The 19,538-nt window shown below is 43.2% G+C and overlaps 1 protein-coding gene and 1 long non-coding RNA gene across 8 annotated transcripts in view; one reads left to right on the top strand and one right to left on the bottom strand.

Annotated features, from left to right (window-relative positions):
* Positions 1-19,538, bottom strand: part of TDP1 (tyrosyl-DNA phosphodiesterase 1) — a 98,607-nt gene that overhangs the window by 65,459 nt on the left and 13,610 nt on the right. For 5 of the 7 annotated variants that reach the window (XM_064292855.1, XM_064292854.1, XM_064292851.1 and 2 more), the window contains 6 exons: positions 19,271-19,314; positions 17,960-18,015; positions 14,752-14,886; positions 13,379-13,475; positions 9,679-9,713; positions 1,787-1,879 (listed from right to left, as the gene is read on the bottom strand). In XM_064292855.1, coding sequence (XP_064148925.1) covers positions 1,787-1,879; positions 9,679-9,713; positions 13,379-13,475; positions 14,752-14,886; positions 17,960-18,015; positions 19,271-19,314 — 460 coding nt within the window. The remainder of the gene's footprint in view (positions 1-1,786; positions 1,880-9,678; positions 9,714-13,378; positions 13,476-14,751; positions 14,887-17,959; positions 18,016-19,270; positions 19,315-19,538) is intronic. The other 2 variants (XM_064292856.1, XM_010588800.3) reach the window with 1 other exon arrangement.
* On the top strand, positions 4,530-7,096 carry LOC135232621 (uncharacterized). Its single transcript, XR_010323209.1, has 3 exons — positions 4,530-4,700; positions 5,398-5,477; positions 6,921-7,096. It is a non-coding gene; the product is annotated as an uncharacterized LOC135232621 (long non-coding RNA).

The raw sequence follows: 19,538 nt of genomic DNA, 5'->3' as shown, positions 1-19,538 counted from the left end.
TTTCTAGTAGGGTGGCATGTCATACTCTCCCTTCCCAGGTAAGGAGACCCCTTGCACAGGTGGTAATGCAGTGTGACAAGAGTGGGGACACAGATCTGCCCTCTAACTGGCTGTGCCAATTTGGGCAGGTCAAATGATGTCTCTGGGCCTCTGCCTCTTCACCTGTGAAATGACTGTGTTGGGCTAGATGGGTGTTGAAGGTCTCTCCACGTACTAACGACTCAGAGTCCCATGCTCCGAGGTTCCTCCTGGATATTCGCTCATGATAGTGATTTGGATAAAGAACATGATGGATGATACTTGAACTTACTAAGGTAGGATACTGAGGTATGAGGTGCTTTGAGCAGTCACGAAATAAGATGATGAGAAAATTATCATGGCAGACCAAATAATTTTTAAAGGGAGAAATTAACCGGTGGATTAAGAGGCAGGGTGAAAAGGATGACAAACATCCTTGTACAGCAGAAAAGGGCCAGTAGAGCCGTGGTAGACCAATCATTAGGTCAGTGAGCTTATACAAAATAACTCCTTTAATAGTTTTAAAAAATTACCACAGCCCGCAACTTGAAACTACAAAATTTATCAGAGTGTAGAATACAGGATTGACCCTGAGATAATACTACTCTACACCTGGGTGGCTGAGGGAGGGAAGGTAAAGAAAGATTTCACGCCCTTGGTACTTTGAGTTTTGAATCATATAAATGTAATAACTGTTCAATAAATAAATAAAATCTAAATTAAAAACATGTTCAAATAAAGGATAAAAAGTGACACCTGAACCATTCCCCTAATCCCTTCTCTCACAGTAGCCACTCCAAAGAAGCACAAGGAAGCACTCATGCCTGTAGGAGCTCAAGCTTACAACTCCAGAACGAGGGGGCGCCCTGGCTAGGATTCCTTGGGGCCATAAGGCTGAGGGCCAACAAATTCCTTTAGTTACATTAATTACCATTTGCCTAAGAACAAGCTGTATTAATTTAAATGAACTTTTCCACAAAGCTACATTGAGTCCCAAAACCCAACCCTGCAGTTCAGGAGGGACAAAATTTGGCTAAGAAGCTCTCAGAGCAAAGGCATAGCTGCCTAGTTGAGGACAAACTCTGTGGGAGCATAAAGCATGTAACTCATTTATAAACCCACATATGTTGTTGTGAGGTGCCACCGAGTCAATTTCGACTCACAGCAACCCCTTGTGACAGAGTAGAACTACCTCACAGGGTTTTCTAGGCTGTAATCTTACGGAGGCAGATCACCACAGGTCTTTCTCTCATGGAGCCGCTGGGTGGGTTCCAACTGCCAACCTTTCAGCCAGCAGCCGGGTGCTTAACCATGTCACCACCAACGCTCCTTAAACCCACGTATAAACATATTTACATACGTTTACACGTATATAGTTGTGGATAATTATGTACCAGATAGTTAACACTGGTTACCTCAAGGGAGTGGAGCTGGGGGAGAGTTTGCACCCATTGCCCACTGCCGTCTAGTCGATTCCGATGCACAGTGACCCTAAAGGACAGAGTAGAACTGCCCCGTAGGGTTTCCAAGGAGTGGCTGGTGGATTCAAACTGCCAACCTTTGGTTAATAGCCTGCGCTCTTAACCACTGTGCTGCTGGGGCTCTGCGTGAGATTAGCAGAATACAAACTTTTTCTGCATATATCTCTTTTTCTATGGTGTGTGTTATTTTTACAATTAAAAGATAGAAAAAAAGGAGATCGAGTGTTCTGGCTTTTGGCCTCTCTCGGCACACGTGACTGCCATTGCATGAACCGAAGCCCACGTACCCCTGAGTTTTCTGGTGCCAGTCGGCATGGATGAGGTTGGCCGTGTGGATGACAACTCGGAGGCCTTCTTCATAGAGCAGGAGCATCATCTTGCTGTAAAACAGAGAGAGGATCAAAGACATTCGCAGTGCTTTCCTACGTGCTGCAACCGTAATGGCTAAAGGAACTCTTTCAACTGTTACATGACCTACATTGTTTTCCATTTTTATTTTGTTGTTGAGAATGTACACAGCAAAAACATATGGCAATTCAACTGTCTATTAATGTACAATTCAACGACACTGATTACGTTGAGTTGTGCACCCATTCTTACCTTCTTTTTCTGAGTTGTTCCTCCCACATTAACATAAGCTCACTGCCCCCTAAGGTTTCTATCTAACTTTCCAAGTTGCTGTTGTCACTTTGATCCCATGTAGATCTTAAAAGAGCATAATGCTCATGGCAGATTTTTTTTTTTTTTTAAACCAGTTAAGCTTAACTACTGTGTGGTTTTAAGATGACTTCAGGGGATATTTTTGGTTTAAAGTTTAAAGATGACCTCAGGGCAGTACTTTCAAGAGTTCGTCCAGCTTCCACATCTCCAGAAAGACTGGAGTCCGTTAGAATCTGAAATTCTGTTCTGCATGTCCCCCCTTTTGATCAGGATTCTTCTATAGACTCTTTGATCAAAATGTTCAATATTACCCACATTTTTAGCATTTATAATATTTCTATCTTCTACATACTACCATTATAATAGTCTGCTTCAGTGATAGAAAATAACTTTCCAAAATGCTTGAAGTATTTTGTGATAAATAAACTTTTGCCCCATATGGCCAGTCTGGCTCTTTACTCAGCACCATATGTTACTATGAATCCCAGTGGGAACCCTCTTGTCCAGTACTAAGTATGGTTACAACGTACTGGTGAATCGTGGCTAGCAATTAAAAAAAAAAACTGAAATAGAATAAAACAAAAAATCAGAGCATATTGCACATAGTTAAATTAAGTACTGGCTCATGAAATTTTTGTTTCAGCACCCAGGTATGTATTGTGCAGCTGACTGAAACGTAACATGCATTTCTTATGGTTGGTTGTAGTTAGAAAGTTTGAAAGGTGCTTCATTTCCATTAGACTGATTTTTCTTTGTAATCCACAAATGCCCCATTTGTTACCAGTATGTATTTATTAGCCTTTGGGTAAGCTTTCTTCCTCTTCATTAATTCAAGCGTAGTTTAAGTCCTCTTGTTTCCCCGGGGCATTCCCTAGGCAATCATCAGACATGTTTCTCTTATTTTAACTTCAGTGAGAGAGGGAGTGAGGTATAAGTAAGAGCTTCCTATTGGACGTCTGAAGACTTGAGCTCCAGTCTTTGTCATTTGGAAGCGGCATGACTCTCCCCGTAAGGCGTTCAATATCCCCGCGCCTCGGTTTTCACTTGGAATATGAAGGATCAACTCTACCTTGTTTACTTCATGGGGCTGCTGTGGGAATGAAATAAAAAAATGCATTCTACTACATGTAAAACACTCTCCAGTATACATCCCATTGCTCCTTCAGGGCCTGGCTTTATTTTACAGTCATCTCTGATGATTTTTGGTCTCCCTACGGTTTTCTAATTATTTCAGGAATCTAAGTTCTTCCTCCTCTACTAAAAAATCACTCCTCAAGGCAATAACTCTGTCTCAACTTCTTTTATCATTTCCATTGAGACCAAAGTGCTACTTAGCACTTACTGACGAGACTCAGTTCACATATGGAGAAAAATGGACCACCAGCCCTCTCCAAATAAACAAAAACATGACAAAAACAGGGTCAGGACGGGGTTAGGCTAAAAAGAGATGGAAAAGCATACGGGAACAGAAAAGAGAATGAGATATTCAGCTTTTGTCAAAAGGAGAATTTCATCCCAGCTGGCAAACAGCAAATTAATGTAAAGTTGGAGAAATGGCAGCTGTTTAACCATCTTCTTTCCATTTATGAAACGTGCTCCCTGAAATCTGGGCAAATTTACATACAGAGTTGCCAAAATAGCAGCTGATTGTAATTAAGAATAAGCCAGTTATGGATTCATGATACAAGTCTTACAAATATTTCCATTAATCAAGGCATCAATTATTGGGAAAAACATGTACTAATGTCAGTGAAGCCTATCAAACAGAATTATGAAGTAATTTTAGGGGAGCCCTATTAAGCTTTTCATGGACAAAATGGTATGAATTAATAAGGTAACAATCAAAGATGAGTAAAAAAGGGCAAGAGTTCCTGGGTGGTGCAAAGGGTTAACATGCTCTTCAGCTTCTAACTGAAAGACTGGAGGTTTCAGTCTGCCCAGAGGTGCCTCAGAAGAAAAGGCCTGGTGATCTACTTCCAAAAAATCAGTCATTGAATATCCTATGGAGCACAGTTCTACTGACACACACGGGGTCGCCATGAGTTGGAATTGACTTGACAACTTTTTTCTTTTTTTTTAAAGAAAAGGGCAAGGAATAAGGCTTCCCTAGAAGAATGCTAACCTGCCTTATTATCTGCTAAGCTATGGGGGCAGCAAAAGGGAAACTTCCCCAACCTGAAGCTATTCCTGTGAAGGGAGAAAGAAGAGTAGCACCTGTGCAGCACCTACATGCCAGCCACCATTCCAGAAGCTCCACAGTACGTTATCACGTTAAATCCTCACAGCCGTCCAGAGGGGAAGATACCACCACTCCCACCTCACAACTGCAGAATATGTGGCTGGGAGAGGTGACGGCGGTCTAATCAGGTGACAGTGGAAGAGCCGGTTCATCTCAAGCACGCTGGGATCCTTCTCTCCCTTCGCCCAGCAGTGGTGACATTTCACACACCTGGGGCAGGAGCTGGGAGGTGGCAGAGAGGTGGTCTTGGTGAGAAAGGAGGACTGAAGGACGTGTGGTGTGAGTCCGGGTTACGGTAAGAGGTACGGTGGCCATCCTGTGGTCGGTCGCCAGCTCCCAGGGAGATCAGGACATCCAACACCCAGTTTCTCTAGCTTTCCCCTCCGCCCCCTTAGGGTCATGAGAAGTGACTCTGCTCCCGGCTCTGGAGGAAACGAAAGAGCCTCAGAATTCTCAAACATCGTGAGATAAGCCACGGCATACCGTGGTCATGGGTATCCACCAGCTGGCGTCCCATTGACTCCCGCTCCCGGTGACCCCACGGGCCTCAGAGCAGCACTCTGCTCCCTACGCTTCTCAGTGGCTGAGTTTTTAGTAGAGCACCAGGACTTTCTCTGGAGGTGCATCTGGGCGGGCTTGAACCGTCAACTTTTGGGTTAGTAGCCAAGCATGTTAACCGTTTGCACCACCGAGGGACTGAGGCAAGGAAATAGCATGTCTACTGTAACTAACAACAGACTGGGGGATGCGGGATGGGGGCTGTGTCTTGGGCGCTTCTGTACCATTAACACAGAGTATGTGGTCAGTACGTGTTTGCCAACAGGAACGCACTCTCAAATGTTGCCGGCCTCGTGTTTACTGCGCTGGGCTCCCTGTTGGGTTGGGGAGAGTACCTGACGTACCCACGTGGGCAGGCAGCTTTCGTCCCATCGCTATGAGCTGGACCTTACAGTCTCTCTTTTTTCTAATTTGTATGTTTGTCTTGCCCCTCTCACCAAGACTAAAAACTGCAAAGGATAAAAAGCTATCGTCTCAAAGCACTTCACATCCCTTAGAGCTGTGTCTCAAGAACGTAAGAGGTATTTAATGAATAATTCTTAATGCATTTTAAAACGAGCAATCACAAGTAATTTCAAGACATGAGCTCAATCTTCTACAAAAAACTGGCATTTTACCAAAATGTAAACTACAGCTATTATGTAGTTGGGAAAGGGTATAATGGCTTCCCTGGGTCTTTTAAAACTCTTGATTAAGAACTCTGTTGGGTTTGATCTGTGTGTGTGGGTGGGTGGGTGTGTGGGTGTGGGTGGGTGGGTGTGTGGGTGTGGGTGTGGGTGGGGACGTGAGACAGACTGAAGGAAACAATGAAAGGAATCTTTGCAGTGAATAAACAATAAATGAAAAATTAGAATAAATGGGTTCTAGTTCTCTCTCTACCACTGACCTAGGAAAGTTGTTTTGCTTCCCTACTCTGGGCCTCAGACTCCTGATCCATAAAATGAAAAGGACCAAACAATATTTGAAGAGCACTGAATAAAGGGAACCCCCCCACCATCCTCAGCCCCTCCTGGGAGTTAGGGTAAAAAAAAAAAAAATTTTTTTTTTTTTTTTTTACAGGTGATAAATGGCAGCGTAGGCTCCCCCTCGCTGCCAGCACCTCTGTGCAGTGTAACTCTGCACCGCAATGCAGACTATTAGCAGGGAACCTGTGCCCAGCACAGAAACCTGGTGGTCTAGCCAATCAAGCCCAGGATCACAACACTCGATCTGGGTGAAAGGGCTTGCCAATGTCATTTAGAACTGGTTATTTATGCTAGAGTTTCAGCTAAAGGCAAGGAACGAGAGCCTCCCATTTGGTGCTACCCTTACCTGGGAGGACAGGTTGACTACTAGCACCCCCGCCTCCACCCCCCAGTGTCTCCTGTGACAGAACCAGGGGAGTCTAAGAAGCTGAGCTGCCTCTATTGGATAACACCACGTAGCCTCTGCTGAAATTAATATCTTGTAAGCTCACTGCTATAGAAAGAACAATTTACACCTGAGTTGGGGGTTGACTTCAATCTCAACAATTCTCGAACTCTATCCTCTGTTGGACTGAAGCTACCAATTAGGGACAGCTGGTAGACACTGCAGCACTTAGGAGATCTGAAAACAGGTAATGTGTGGTTGATAGGTATCCTCTACAGAATGGCTCAACTCCTGCTCAAAACATATCGGTAAAATTTAGTTGTAAACACACAAAGAGTAAGATGAATGTAATGACCTCATTTCAAATCTCCGTAAAGTCGGGAAAAGAGCGGTCACAGCGCATGACTCAGGATATACGTGCCCCACCCCCAGGAGCCTCCTTTGTTGCCCTAGAAACAAATACCTGAAGGACCACGCCTGTAGCAGGAAGTTACCCACTTCCACGATTGGTCTAGAAGACAAGGCTCTGTCACATTTGTCTGATAAGTCCTTTCCAGAGATATGTGATTTATAAAAATACTGAAACTATGTCTTATTCGTTTTCTCGTTTATAGAACCTATCACATGAAAGGTGGCCCTGATGGAGTTGTGGTGAAAAGCCTGGCTGCTAACCAAAAGGTTGGCAGTTTGAATCCACCAGCTGCTCCTTGGAAACCCTATGGGGCAGTTCTACTCAGAATGGACTCAATGGCAATGGGTTTTATTATGTGAAAGAACTCAATAAAACTAAATTGAGTAAAACGAGAGTCAAGTTGATAATCAGGGTGCAACGTGTCCAGTAGGAAGTATCAGAAAATTTTTTCCTGTGTTTTATGACATCTCAAAAGGTCATTCTAGGAGAGAAATTTCTGAGATGTCTTGGGCTGGGACAGGCATCAGTTTAAAAATGGCGTGGGGGTATCTGACCTCGTCTAACTTCAGGAAGGGGAGAGAATCAGCACAAACAGCCCAAGGCAGATTCCTATGAGGTAGAGGTCAAACATACCTCCAACCCTTTTACCTGACACCAGCTGTCCCTACCAAGGCATTCTCTACTTCTCTGCTGGGTTCGATAATTTGTTGCAATGGCCACAAAGAACTCATAGACTATAATCACGATTGTGGGGTGTTGTAGTTACCTGGCACTGCCGTTAACAGAAATATCATGAGTAGATGGCCTTAGCAAACAGAAATTTATTCTCTCACAGTTTAAGAGGCTAGAAGTCTGAATTCAGGGCACCAGCTCCAGGGAAGGCTTTCTCTGTCCGGTTCTGGTGGAAGGTCCTTGTCATCAATCTTCCCCTGGTCTAGGAGCTTCTCAGTGTAGGGACCCCACGTCTAAAGGACATGCTCCACTCCTGGCGCATCTTTCTTGGTGGTATGAGGTCCCTCTCCTCTCTGCTCAATTCTCTCTTTTATATCCAAGAGATTGACTCAAGATACAACCTAATGCTGTACATTGTGTCCTGCCTCATTAACATAGCTGCCTCTAACACTGCCTCATTAACATCATAGAGGATTTATAACACACAGGATAAAATACATCAGATCACAAAATGGAGGACAACCACAGAATACTGGGATTGATGGCCTAGCCAAAATGACACACATTTTTGAGGGACACAATTCAATCTGTAACATGGGGTTCATTAGGGAAGTAACAGGTTACAATTTGGGATCAGGGTCAATAGGTGACAACTCGGGATCAGGCTCAGGAAGCATGTAGGCCAAGTCTCCCTTCTTCAGTGCAGGACAGTTCTCTCAGCTCCTCTTAGCTGCACAGGGCTCCTCTTGATCACCTGAAGACAGGTTCCTCTCAGCCTCCTGAGGACAGGCTCTTTTTGGCCCCCTCAACATAGGCCTCTTCTCAGCCTTCTGCACTTGATCCTACTCGGGCCCGGACTCTGCCCTGATTGGGCAAGTGTTACCAAGCTCTTTAGCTCTGCTGATAAGAGTCAAGAGGCACCCCACTTTGCCAGGAAGCCCCTGCCTGAAGGCACTCAGTCAGCTCTCTCACTCTGCAGGTTGGCATACCCACTGCGCTGCCTTGCTCCATGCGCTAGGAGGCCCACCATGCCGTCTTGTGCTGCCACTGTTTCTCTGCTGCTGCTTCACACCATCTCTGGTGTTACAGCTCTCTCTCTGTCTCCTGGGTCTAGGAGGTTCTTGACGCAGGGACTCCAGGTCCAAAAGATAGGCTCCATTTCTGGTTCTTCTTTCTTGATGGTAGAGAGGTCCTTTTCTGCTCTGAGAATTGCTCTCTTTTTAAGCCTGTTGTTGATGTTGTTAGGTACTGTCAAGTCTGTTCCAACTCATAGTGACCCTATGCACAACAGAATGAAACACTGCCTGGTCCTGTGCCATCCTCACAATCGTCGTTATGCTTGAGCCCATTGTTGCAGCCACTATGTCAATCTATTTCGTTGAGAGTTTTTTCTCTTTTTTGATGACCCTCTACTTTGCCTAATGGATGCCCAAACTGACCAGTCCCCTCCTTAGGGTTCTATACACTTTATTTGCATGGTCCCCCCCACCCCCAGAGGGGTTCCATGCATCTTATCAGCACTGTTAGCAAGCTGTCCGATCCCTTTGGTGGGCTACAAGCACCTTATTTGCACAGTCCCACTGAATCATTTTATGGGAGTCACAAGCCATGCCTGACTAAAAGGGCCATATTAAGTAATTCGCTGCATTACAATCAGCCTCTCAAGCGGACAACTTTTTATAAAACAGTGTTGTTTCAGTCACAGCATGTAGCTGATCTTCCAGTATTTCTATTTAATGCAACTCAGGAATCTTATAAAAATCACCCAAGACCAAAAACCGAACCCGCTGCTGTAGAGTCGATTCCGACTCATAGCGACCCTACTGGACCCCTAGAGTTTCCAAGGAGCGCCTAGTGGTTTCAAACTGCCAACCTTATGATTAGCAGCCATGGCACTTAACTGCTATGCTACTGGGATTTCCATAAAAAAACCACAGGACTATTTAAAGGAGTAGAATCTGCAGGCACCTGACCTGAGAGGCACGCGTGCAATCGCTAACCACAAGGACGACATAACTGCAGTACAGCCCCCTCCCTAAATCAGGTGGAAGGAATGTTCTCAACAGAGGTAAGAACCGTGGAGCTGCAGAGTCATACTATCACACTGAGAGCCACAGTCTCTGTATTTTATCTTAAGCTGTTAGAAAACAACTTAATCCACTTCGTTCCCGATAGTTTACATTCCCCCGGTAAAACCATCACGTTAGTCCTTCTAAAGGCACTGTCTGCAATAGCAGCCTTTGATCTATCAAAACCATATCCTCCCCCGTTTCATAAAAATTGCTTACGTGTGGTGTGTTCCAAATGCAATATCCAACTTTGCCTAGGATGAAAAAAGAAGATGCCGTTTACTTTTTTTTTAAATCTCAGTTAATAATATCCTTATCTACTGGAAATTAGAAGACTGCGCCAACTTTTTTTTTTTTTTTTAACTTCTTACTGCCCTCTAGTGAACAAGCCCTTGAACAACAAGACAGCCTTTTGAACAGCATCCATTCAGATGCATTTTGAAAAAACTGATTCTTTTTTTAAAAAAGTTACCCAGAATGATTCAATACAGATTGCATTTTTAATTACAGTAATCAGGAATGAGAAACCTAATTTCTTTAGTTGTCAAAAAACTAATAAAACAAATGAGGCTCTATTCAAAGTTTTAAAATCACATCTTTGGCTTGTATTCCAAACCTGTTGCCATCAAGCTGATTCCGACTCATAGCGACCCTATGTGACAGAGTAGAACTGCCATGTAGTTTCCAAGGAGCGCCTGGCGGATTTGAACTGCTGACTCTTTGGTTAGCAGCCGTAGCACTTAGCCACTATGCCACCAGGGTTTCCTTGGCTTGTACAGAGATCAACATCCCCAAAAAGTTCTCAGAGCACCGTTAAAAGAAACAGTGAATGTGGTAGCAACGTAAAAAAAACCTGTTCACGTTAAAGAAAGGGTTTTCTTATGTTGATAACATAGCAAGTGTTGAACATAAAAAAGATGCATTAAATTCGCAAGATATATATTAAATTACAAAATGGCCCCTTTACAAATTGGGGGTGAATGGAGAAGTAAAAAAAATTGTTTTTTCTAACATTCAGTACAGCAAAACCTCGGTTAACATGCCACTTGTCCATGTAGGCTACTGAAAAGTTAAAGTAAAAATGGTAAAACACCTTAGCAATTAGGAATGCGGTATATGGGCTCAAATCCTATCTTTATAACTTTGTGTGACTTGGAAAATACTTCAACTCTGTATACCTGGTTTTTTTCCTCTTTAAAATGAGGGTAAAAACAAACAAACCGGTTGCTGTCAAGTTGATTCCGACTCACAGCGACCCGATGTGTTTTCAGGGTAGAACTCTGCTCAACAGGGTTATCAGGGGCTGCAATCTTTTGGAAGCAGATCACCAGGCCTCTCTTCTGAGGTGCCTCTGGGTCAAGCTGCCAACCTTTCAGTTAGTAGCCACGTGCTTAACTGGCTGTGCCACCCAGGGACTCCTACGGAGCTCAGATAGCTGTTTTAGGAGTAAATGAAAATGGTAGGTAAAGTGCTTAGAAAGGGGCTGGCACAGGGTAAGCACTCAACAAATGGCAGCAATTATTACTACTACCACTCCTCGCTTCCCCCTAGCCCTGCTACATGAGATGGGTGAACTGTTTGTGGGGGGCAGTAATGGGTAATGAGAATACACAAATGAGTAAGACACAGCCCACTTTGGGGGTGCTCAGAGATGGGCAGTCCGGTTCGCCATTCGCTTAAACTCCGTCTTTGGGGATGCTCGCAGACCAGCATGTGTCTGCGTGGTCTGGCCACAGAAGAGAGAGTGGGGAACTGTACGTCCAGTCTCTAAAGTCAGAATAAGACTGACGCTTGGCTGAGAAAAGGCAATGGTCAAGAGACCTGGGACTTAAAGACAAAGTCAGAATCAGTTTGATGGCAGTGAGATTTGTTGGGTAGCAACTGCAACAGGTAATATTTAATGCATGCTTTTAAGTGCTAATTCACCAAATAAAACCTATGCAGAACAGTGCTAGCAATCCATTTTAAAGAGGAAGAAATCAGGCCTAAGAAGGTTAAGTGACGAGCCCAGGATGCCACCGCCGGTAGGCAGAGGGCTGGGACAGAACCAGGCAGTCTCACCTGCCTGTGCCCTTGACCACTACACAGCCTCAGTCCCCATATGAACAGATTGCAAGTTTCAGCTTCTTCTGATTTTAGAACTAATGTACCTCAGCTAAACAGAGTAAAGCTACAGAAGATTTTTTTCTATTGAAATGGTATCATGTTATAAAAAGTCAAGAATTCATCTTACAGAGTCTAAAGGTTATTTCAACAAATCAGGATGGGGTCACTATGCTTTTGTGTCTCAGCCCAGAGCTGGGAGCTTTTGAACAGTTCTTTGCACAGGGTGTGGAAGACAGCACCTTGTTGCGCCCTCTAGTGGCTGGCCTGGAGCACGCCATCAGGTGTCAGTCTTAAGTAGTTAGTGTTTGGAACACTTTCTATGTATCGAATCATTGCTTTTTAGAATTCTGGTGTCAGTTTATTCTGTCCACTGTGAGTTTGATAGGAGTTATCCTACTGCAGTGTAATCTCTTCTGATTCTGGAAACAGAAGCGATAGAATGAAATTTTAGGTACCTGCCGACCAAAGACATACGTAGGTGCAGGAGCCACAAACATGTTGGGTGAAGAAAAGGAATGTTTTAAAAAGTTTTCCCCAACTACATAAAGTGCAGTGGGTTAGATCCCAGAAGGAGTGCTGTGAGGTATGCTTAAAACTAGTCAGATTAAGCTCTCTAGCTGTTTAAACACAGACACACACAGATAACACTCATAGTTGGAAGAAAAGTGATAAAATGTGAATTGGAATTCTTATACCTTATATGGAGGGAGAAAAGGAAAAGGAAAAATAACCTAGGTTCTCTGTAATTTGCTCCTGTCTCTGTACTTCAAGAGCAGAAATCCAGTTTCTACTGAGCCAATTTCACTGAGCTAATGGCAAGGAGAGAAAAGGACTGTAAAAGCCCTTTTCATCATGGCTTCCCATGAATGGGCTGGTCACACCTGCTAAATGAAGAGAGGAAGAGGTGGACATTACATTACCCACTTCACAGCTACCATTTCCACAGGAAGGAAATCATAAATGCAAAAATTCTTCTGAATTCCTTCCTTTTCTCCTCACTTTGCCTGTCTCTTGCTTATAATGTCACACATAAAGATCCTGTCAGACATGGAGTCTAAAGCAACGGGCCACAGAAAGTTCAAGAATCACTGATCATATTGTATTTCCAGGTATTCTGCCGGGAAAGTATCAGAACAAAACTAGAGGAATAAACAAACTGGACAACAGGCTTTTTTTTTTTTTTTTTGGCCTTTTCTGTTTTGCTTTGATCCCTTTACAGACACACCTGTTATGGGTCCATTTAATGTCCCCTCATCAGCTAACAGTTTTACACGGCCCTCACAGGACACTCACAGACACTGTTTCACAGCTTTTAAACTGTCTGGAGGACCGATTCGGTGCTGAAACCCAGATTTTAGGAGGCACAGTGACAAACTAGATGCAAGCAGAGGAGTATTAGCAGGTTGGGGAAAGATCTAGAATCCTTGTTACATCAAGTACAACTGAAGCAAGTAAACACTTGAAATGGAAAGAGAAAGCTAAAGGGGAGGAAGGATAGACTCCTTTGAATATATAAATCACCGACATAAATAAGGAAGAGATTTATTCATGTGGTTCCTGGGGAAAAATCAGGACCAATGCACGGAAGTTAAGAGGGAGCTCTCAGGTGAACATAAGAAAAATCTTCCTAACCACGAGGGCTACCCACAAATGGGATGGGTTATCTCAGGTTGAAGCAAAGAGAGGCTAGACAAGTGTCTTTCGTGATGCTAAAGAGAGGTTTTCTGCACTAGATGGATGTATGGACTGAATATCTAAATCTCCTTCTCACTCTCAGACTAAGCATGATCTCAAATGGCAGTAAGTAGCTTACCTGGCAGAGGGAAATGTTTTCATAAGGCTTTGCCTCAGCGTGTAAGTGAGCCTTGGCTTCTCGTTTATCGCCATGGACAAGCAGGATTGGTTTATTTCTGAAAAGAGATGAGAAGTTTTCAAGATATGTCTTTCATGAAGATGGGCTCGTGTCTGGTTCAGGAATGCTCACTCTGGCCTCTATGACGACTGAATACAGAGATAACCCAGAGCAGCGCTCAGGGTGCTCACTAACCAGTTAACTTTATAACGGGGGCCATGTGGTCTGGCCCTGCAGCTCTGCTGAAACACAGAAGGGGTTGTGACTCAAGAAAAGTCCTTGAGCAATTATCTTCTCTGGTCCAAAAGGATGCATAGTTACCACCGTGTGAATGTATTTAAATTCAGACAGACGAAAAGATATACAATTATTACTGGACAGTGTATGACGCTCTTTTCTTTCCTTCTTTGGACAGTGGAGTCAACTTCCAGTGGATACATTCTACTCCTGAGCTGATAGTCACTGGGCTCCTACTGTGCACTACACCCTCAGAAACGACGATGACTGGAGCCCAGGCTCCACAATGCTGGCCGTGCAGAGGAGATACAAACTCGGTAAGAGAGGCAACTGGACAGCAAAGAAACAGAGCCCAAAGCACATTGAAAATGCTGTATTTTTGAATTCCAAAGAGGTAACATTAAGGTACCCTTCAGAAATAGATTTAAAAGGCTTTTAAGGGAACCACAGACTTTTCCAGTTGATTCAAAGTGACAGAATTCTTAGAAATCAACATATCTTTACAAGCTCTTCGAATACCAAAAATACTGGATTTTTTTTTCCAACCAGCAATTAAGCAAGCAAAGGAACCGTGAGTTGGAATTCTTATATCTTATAGGCCACCTCCACTTTAATCAACTCTTAATTTAAGAATTCTTAATTCTTATAGGCTACTTCCACATTCACCAAGCATCCTGCCGAATGCTTCTCTACCTTACTTGAAGGAATAGCACTCAAATGAAAAAAACATGAAAGAAAACGCATTTCAGTACTAACGTCTAAGTACCTAACGTCCAATAGCTTTGTTCTAACCTGTTAGGTAAAATAAAACTATGACTCAGGCACCTCTAATCATCTTCTATTTGGAAAGAAAATTTACAATTAAAAAAAGAAAGAATAATTTTAAAACACTAAGGCATCTATCGCCTAGGAGACATGTTGCCAAATCAGGTTTTTGTTTTTTTTAAAAGATAAAACATTATTGATAGAAAGTGAAGTCCTTATCAATTCCTTCAAATCAATGGGTTCTGTAAACAATCATAAAAAGGCAGCAACAATATAATAACATGTAAACACTTATGATCTGAAGTTTTCTATATACAAATTTTGGGTTTTACCTCAACTTGCCATTTAGGTCTTTCAGAGTCGACTTGATGGCAACTGTTTGTTTGTGGTATGATGCTCTTGACAGCTTTGCCAAGACACATTCAGCAACAACCAGGGGGATTTCTTCTGTCCGCCGACTATAAGGACTGAGAATCCAATTGAGAGTAAGGTGAGGGAGCTGTAGTCCATCTTGCCAACAGGCTAAAGGAATGACCATTTGATTTCAAAGTCTCTGAGACCAAAGGGCCGTCGACTTTTTGAATAACAAAGGGATGAAAAATAGAAAGTGCCAAAGGAATTCCCAGAGACACGTGGTTAGGAGGAGCCTGCGGCAGAGACTTCTTGTGGACTCTTGATACCCACTCTCCCCTTCTTTCTTCCCAACAAAACCCAGATTTTATTTTAGGATTTTAGGATAAGATGTGCTCAGCTAAAGGATTTCATTTCCAGTCTTTTTTAGAGTTGGTCATAGTCGTGGGGGAGCCCTGGTAGCATAGAGGTTAAGAGCTTGGCTGCTAACCAAAATGTCAGCAGTTTGAATCCAATAGCCACTCCTGGCTGAAAGCAGAGAATACCAGAAGGATGTTTACCTGTATTTTATTGACTATGCAAAGGCATTCAACTGTGTGGATCATAACAAATTATGGATAACATCGTGAAGAATGGCAATTCCAGAACACTTAGTTGTGCTCACGAGGAATCTTTACATAGATCAAGATGCAGTTGTTTGGACAGAACAAGAGGATACTGATTGGCTTAAAGTCAGGAAAGATGTGCGTCAGGGTTGTGTTCTTTCACCCTACCTATTTAATCTGTATGCTGCGCAAATAATCCGAGAGGCTGGACTATATGAAGAAGGGCGGGCCATCAGGATCGGAGGAAGACTCATTAACAACCTGCGTTATGCAGATGACACAATTTTGCTTGCTGAAAGTGAAGAGGACTTGAAGCACTTACTAATGAAGATCAAAGACCACAGCCTTCAGTATGGACTGCACCTCAACATAAAGAAAACAGAAATCCTCACTACTGGACCAACGAGCAACATCATGATTAACGGAGAAAAGGTTGAAGTTGTGAAGGATTTCATTTTACTCGGATTCACAATCAACAGCCATGGAAGCAGCAGTCAAGAAATCAAAAGATGCACTGCACTGGGTAAATCTGCTGCAAAGGACCTCTTTAAAGTGTTGAAGAGCAAAGATGTCACCTTGAAGACTAAGGTGCGCCTGACCCAAACCATGGTATTTTCAATCGCATCATATGCATGTGAAAGCTGGACAATGAATAAAGAAGACCGAAGAAGAACTGATGCCTTTGAATTGTGGTGTTGGCGAAGATTATTGAATATGCCATGGACTACCAAAAGAATGGACAAATCTGTCTTGGAAGAAAGTACAACCAGAACGTTCCTTAGAAGCAAAGATGGTGAGACTATGTCTTACATACTTTGGACGTGTTGTCAGGAGGGATCGGTCCCTGGAGAAGGACATCATGCTTGGCAGAGTACAGGGTCAGTGGAAAAGAAGAAGACCCTCAATGAGGTGGACTGACACAGTGGCTGCAACTACGAGCTCAAGCATAACAACGATTGTAAGGATGGCTCAGGACCAGGCAGTTTCATTCTGTTGTGCATAGGGTCGCTATGAGTTGGAACCGACTCCATAGCACCTAACGAACACACGAATGAAGCCACTCCTTGGAAACCCTATGGGGCATTTCTACTCTGTCCTATAGGGCCACTATGTGTCAGAATCGACTCAACGGCAACAGGCATAGTCATGGGACTGAGCTCTGCTCAATGAAGTATACTCAGGTGTTGTGTGGAATTTCTAGCAAGGCTGCTCAGAGCAGGCCCAGCTGGGACATGGGCCCTCTCATCCTTCTCCCACTTTTGCTCCCTGAAACACAGACATGGAGCCCTACCTGTCACCCTGGTTTGTGAGGTGACACTGAAGATCAGTCACACAACAGGCTGGTGGGACAGAAAGACAGAGGGGTGGCCTAAGTTCTTGAGAACCATAGAGCCCCCACTGCAGACCTCAAATGTCTACCATCTGGACTTCTTAGACTGGAAAAGTTAACTTCTCTTGTTTAAGCCATTATAGCTTTGGTTTTGCAGAAACACGCAAATAAAACCAATCCTCCATGTTGCAGGTCAAATATGAGCCCTTGAGCACTGCTTGGGAAACTTCAACACAACTAATATAGTGTTAATGATGAAAACCATAATCAAGCCTGTTGCCACTGAGTTGATATTGACTCATAACAGCCCTATAGGATGGGGCAGAACTGCCCATAGGGTTTCCAAGAAGTGGCTAGTGGATTTGAACGCTGACCTTCTGGTTAGCAGCCAAGGTCTTAACCACTGTGCCACCAGGCTCCTGTTAATGATGGTTTTCATAATCTGGTGCCCTAAATGCACCAAGGAGTTTGAGGACCCTGACAATCATTTTTCTTATATGCATTCCTCTACCCTACTTGCTATTATGGTGTCTGTCCATCAGTGTGCAATGCCATTTTTACTTGGTCTGCATTGCCTAACACAAGGCTGAGAGACTCCAGAAGACGGAATGGAAAATCTGTACCCTCTCCACAACCTGGGCAATTGAAAGCCCTGAGACCCCCTCTGAAAATCAGCCGATAAAACCTCAATGGATCACAACAGTCTGAGCCGCAACCTAGTATGGGGGTGGTGCAGGACCAGGTAGCATTTTGTTTCCTTATTATGGGGTTGCCATGAGTTGAGGGCTGACTCAATGGCAGCTGACAATAACAAACTACAGGAAAGATGATTTAAGAGATCCTGGTTTTCTGAAAAAAGAAAAGAAAGAACAGTAATCCTTTGCTAAGTGAAGCTTGGCACACTGGTCACGATTTGGCACGCTTAGAGGTCTAGAAAGCATGTGGCAATGGTCTTTTTCTTCCCTTTAGAATTGGACATAAAGTTCTCTTATTTGGGTTAGAATTTGTCCCTACCTACTTTTAGGCAGAACACTGGGGGAAAACACTAGAATCTATAGAGACAATGTGTGAGACTAGTTAGAACAGATCAGAAATGGGCAGTATCCTGTTATGACCTTAACGTCTGTATGATTTCAATGGATTCAAAAGACATATTCAAAAGAGACTGAGGGCATTTGTCTGAGATATACACATCTTGGCATTTTAAAAACCCGCTGAGGTTTATGATCTTGTCTAGCGTTCTACAGGACTCACCTGAACTCTGGTGGGTACTGTTTTACCAGCCAGTCCACGTCGAAGCAGTAGTTAAACTAGATGGGGGAAAAGAAAAGTAACTACACCACCAATAATTCAGCTGAATAGTCTATTAAGGAGAACTGTTTGGTTATTAAATTGAAAGAAACTCTGAAATAATTATGTGCTATATATATATTATTTATAAACCTGGACAGTTATGTGGCTATAATCATAAACAAACCTAAAATATATCCTGAAGGGAGTATGTGGTTAAAGCAACTGGAATAAATGGAACAGGCTGCTTGAGAAAATAGGTTCTAAAGATGTCATCTGGGTATGCTTTGGCAGCATGTGTATTTGCAAATTCTGTGCTTCTCTATTATTTCCAACAGCCTCTGATTAATTTAAATACAGGGGACTTAATAAATTTATTGTTTTCCCCCTAGGTGATCATAAAAAGACAGATACCCAAACAATGATCCCTGATTTTTTAGAAAAGAATATTTCCTTTCAGCCTAACTTATTAGCCAGCTTTGTACAGAGGCCTCTGGGACTGGAAATTCCCTGGCTTATGAACATTACATCCTGACCGCAGGTTTGCACTGATCTTAACACAGTGGCTCCTCTGCACACCTGGGTAGTCCTTAATCCTTCTCCTGGACATGGTAACTCAATCTAGCTTAGAGAGCTCGAGAGAATTGGCTCATGCTCCTTCTGGAGACCACAGTGCCCAAGGCCAAGCCAAACGTTAAGGGCACAGAGAGCTTTGCTTTCTCTGGGAATGTGACCTTTTTTTTCCTATTTGAAAGCCTGGAGCATTAATGCGATTTATCAACACGAAGAGGCTAGCTCTGTCAGATGGGAGCACTCACATGTGAAGAAGTATTCACAAATTTTACTCAGGCTTCTTTTTGGTTGGTATGAGAAATTTCTTATTTATTTTCCTAACTCAAACTTGACCTTCCTTCACCTCTCCACTCACCCCTCCCTGGGTCCCACGAGATTATCAGTGTCCAAAAAAGAAGACTCTCAAGCTGGAATTCCCAAACTGTCCAGAACTCCCAAGCTGGAACTCCCAAACTGTCCAGAACTCCCAAACTAAGGCCCAAGCTAGAGTTGAAAGCTCTACCAGTCATGACCCCCACGTTCTGTGTCGAGGGCCATGGATCCTACAACTGTGGCGTGTGGTGCCAGCCCCCAGTTGTGTGCCATCTTGGGGACCCTGAACAGACTGAGACACAGGTCCCCACCTTTCAAGTTTTCTTATGCAGTTGTTTAATTCCTTGTCCCCTTTCACTCAAAGAAAAAGCATCTTGACTGTAAACTCACCTGAGCTGAAGAAACAAGGGTCCCAAATAAAGGAGACAAAATATCTGAGAAAAGAAACGTATAAATCTTATTCATACTCAGGTAAAAAGCTTGCAGTAATAACAATCATAATTATTAAACCGTCACTGACAATCATAATTATTAAACTGTTACTGACAATCAAAGTTGGGCTTAGGAAGCAGTGAAGTGAAAAGTTACTACAAAGCTAGACTTTAAATGTTTCATAAAACTCCAGAAAAAATGTCCCTATGCTATTTAATAATGTTTA

The sequence above is a fragment of the Loxodonta africana genome, chromosome 10 (genome assembly GCF_030014295.1).
Source record: "Loxodonta africana isolate mLoxAfr1 chromosome 10, mLoxAfr1.hap2, whole genome shotgun sequence".
Classification (NCBI taxonomy): domain Eukaryota; kingdom Metazoa; phylum Chordata; class Mammalia; order Proboscidea; family Elephantidae; genus Loxodonta; species Loxodonta africana.
The sequence above is the reverse complement of the archived record's forward strand: the minus strand, read 5'-3'. Positions and strand labels throughout refer to the sequence as shown.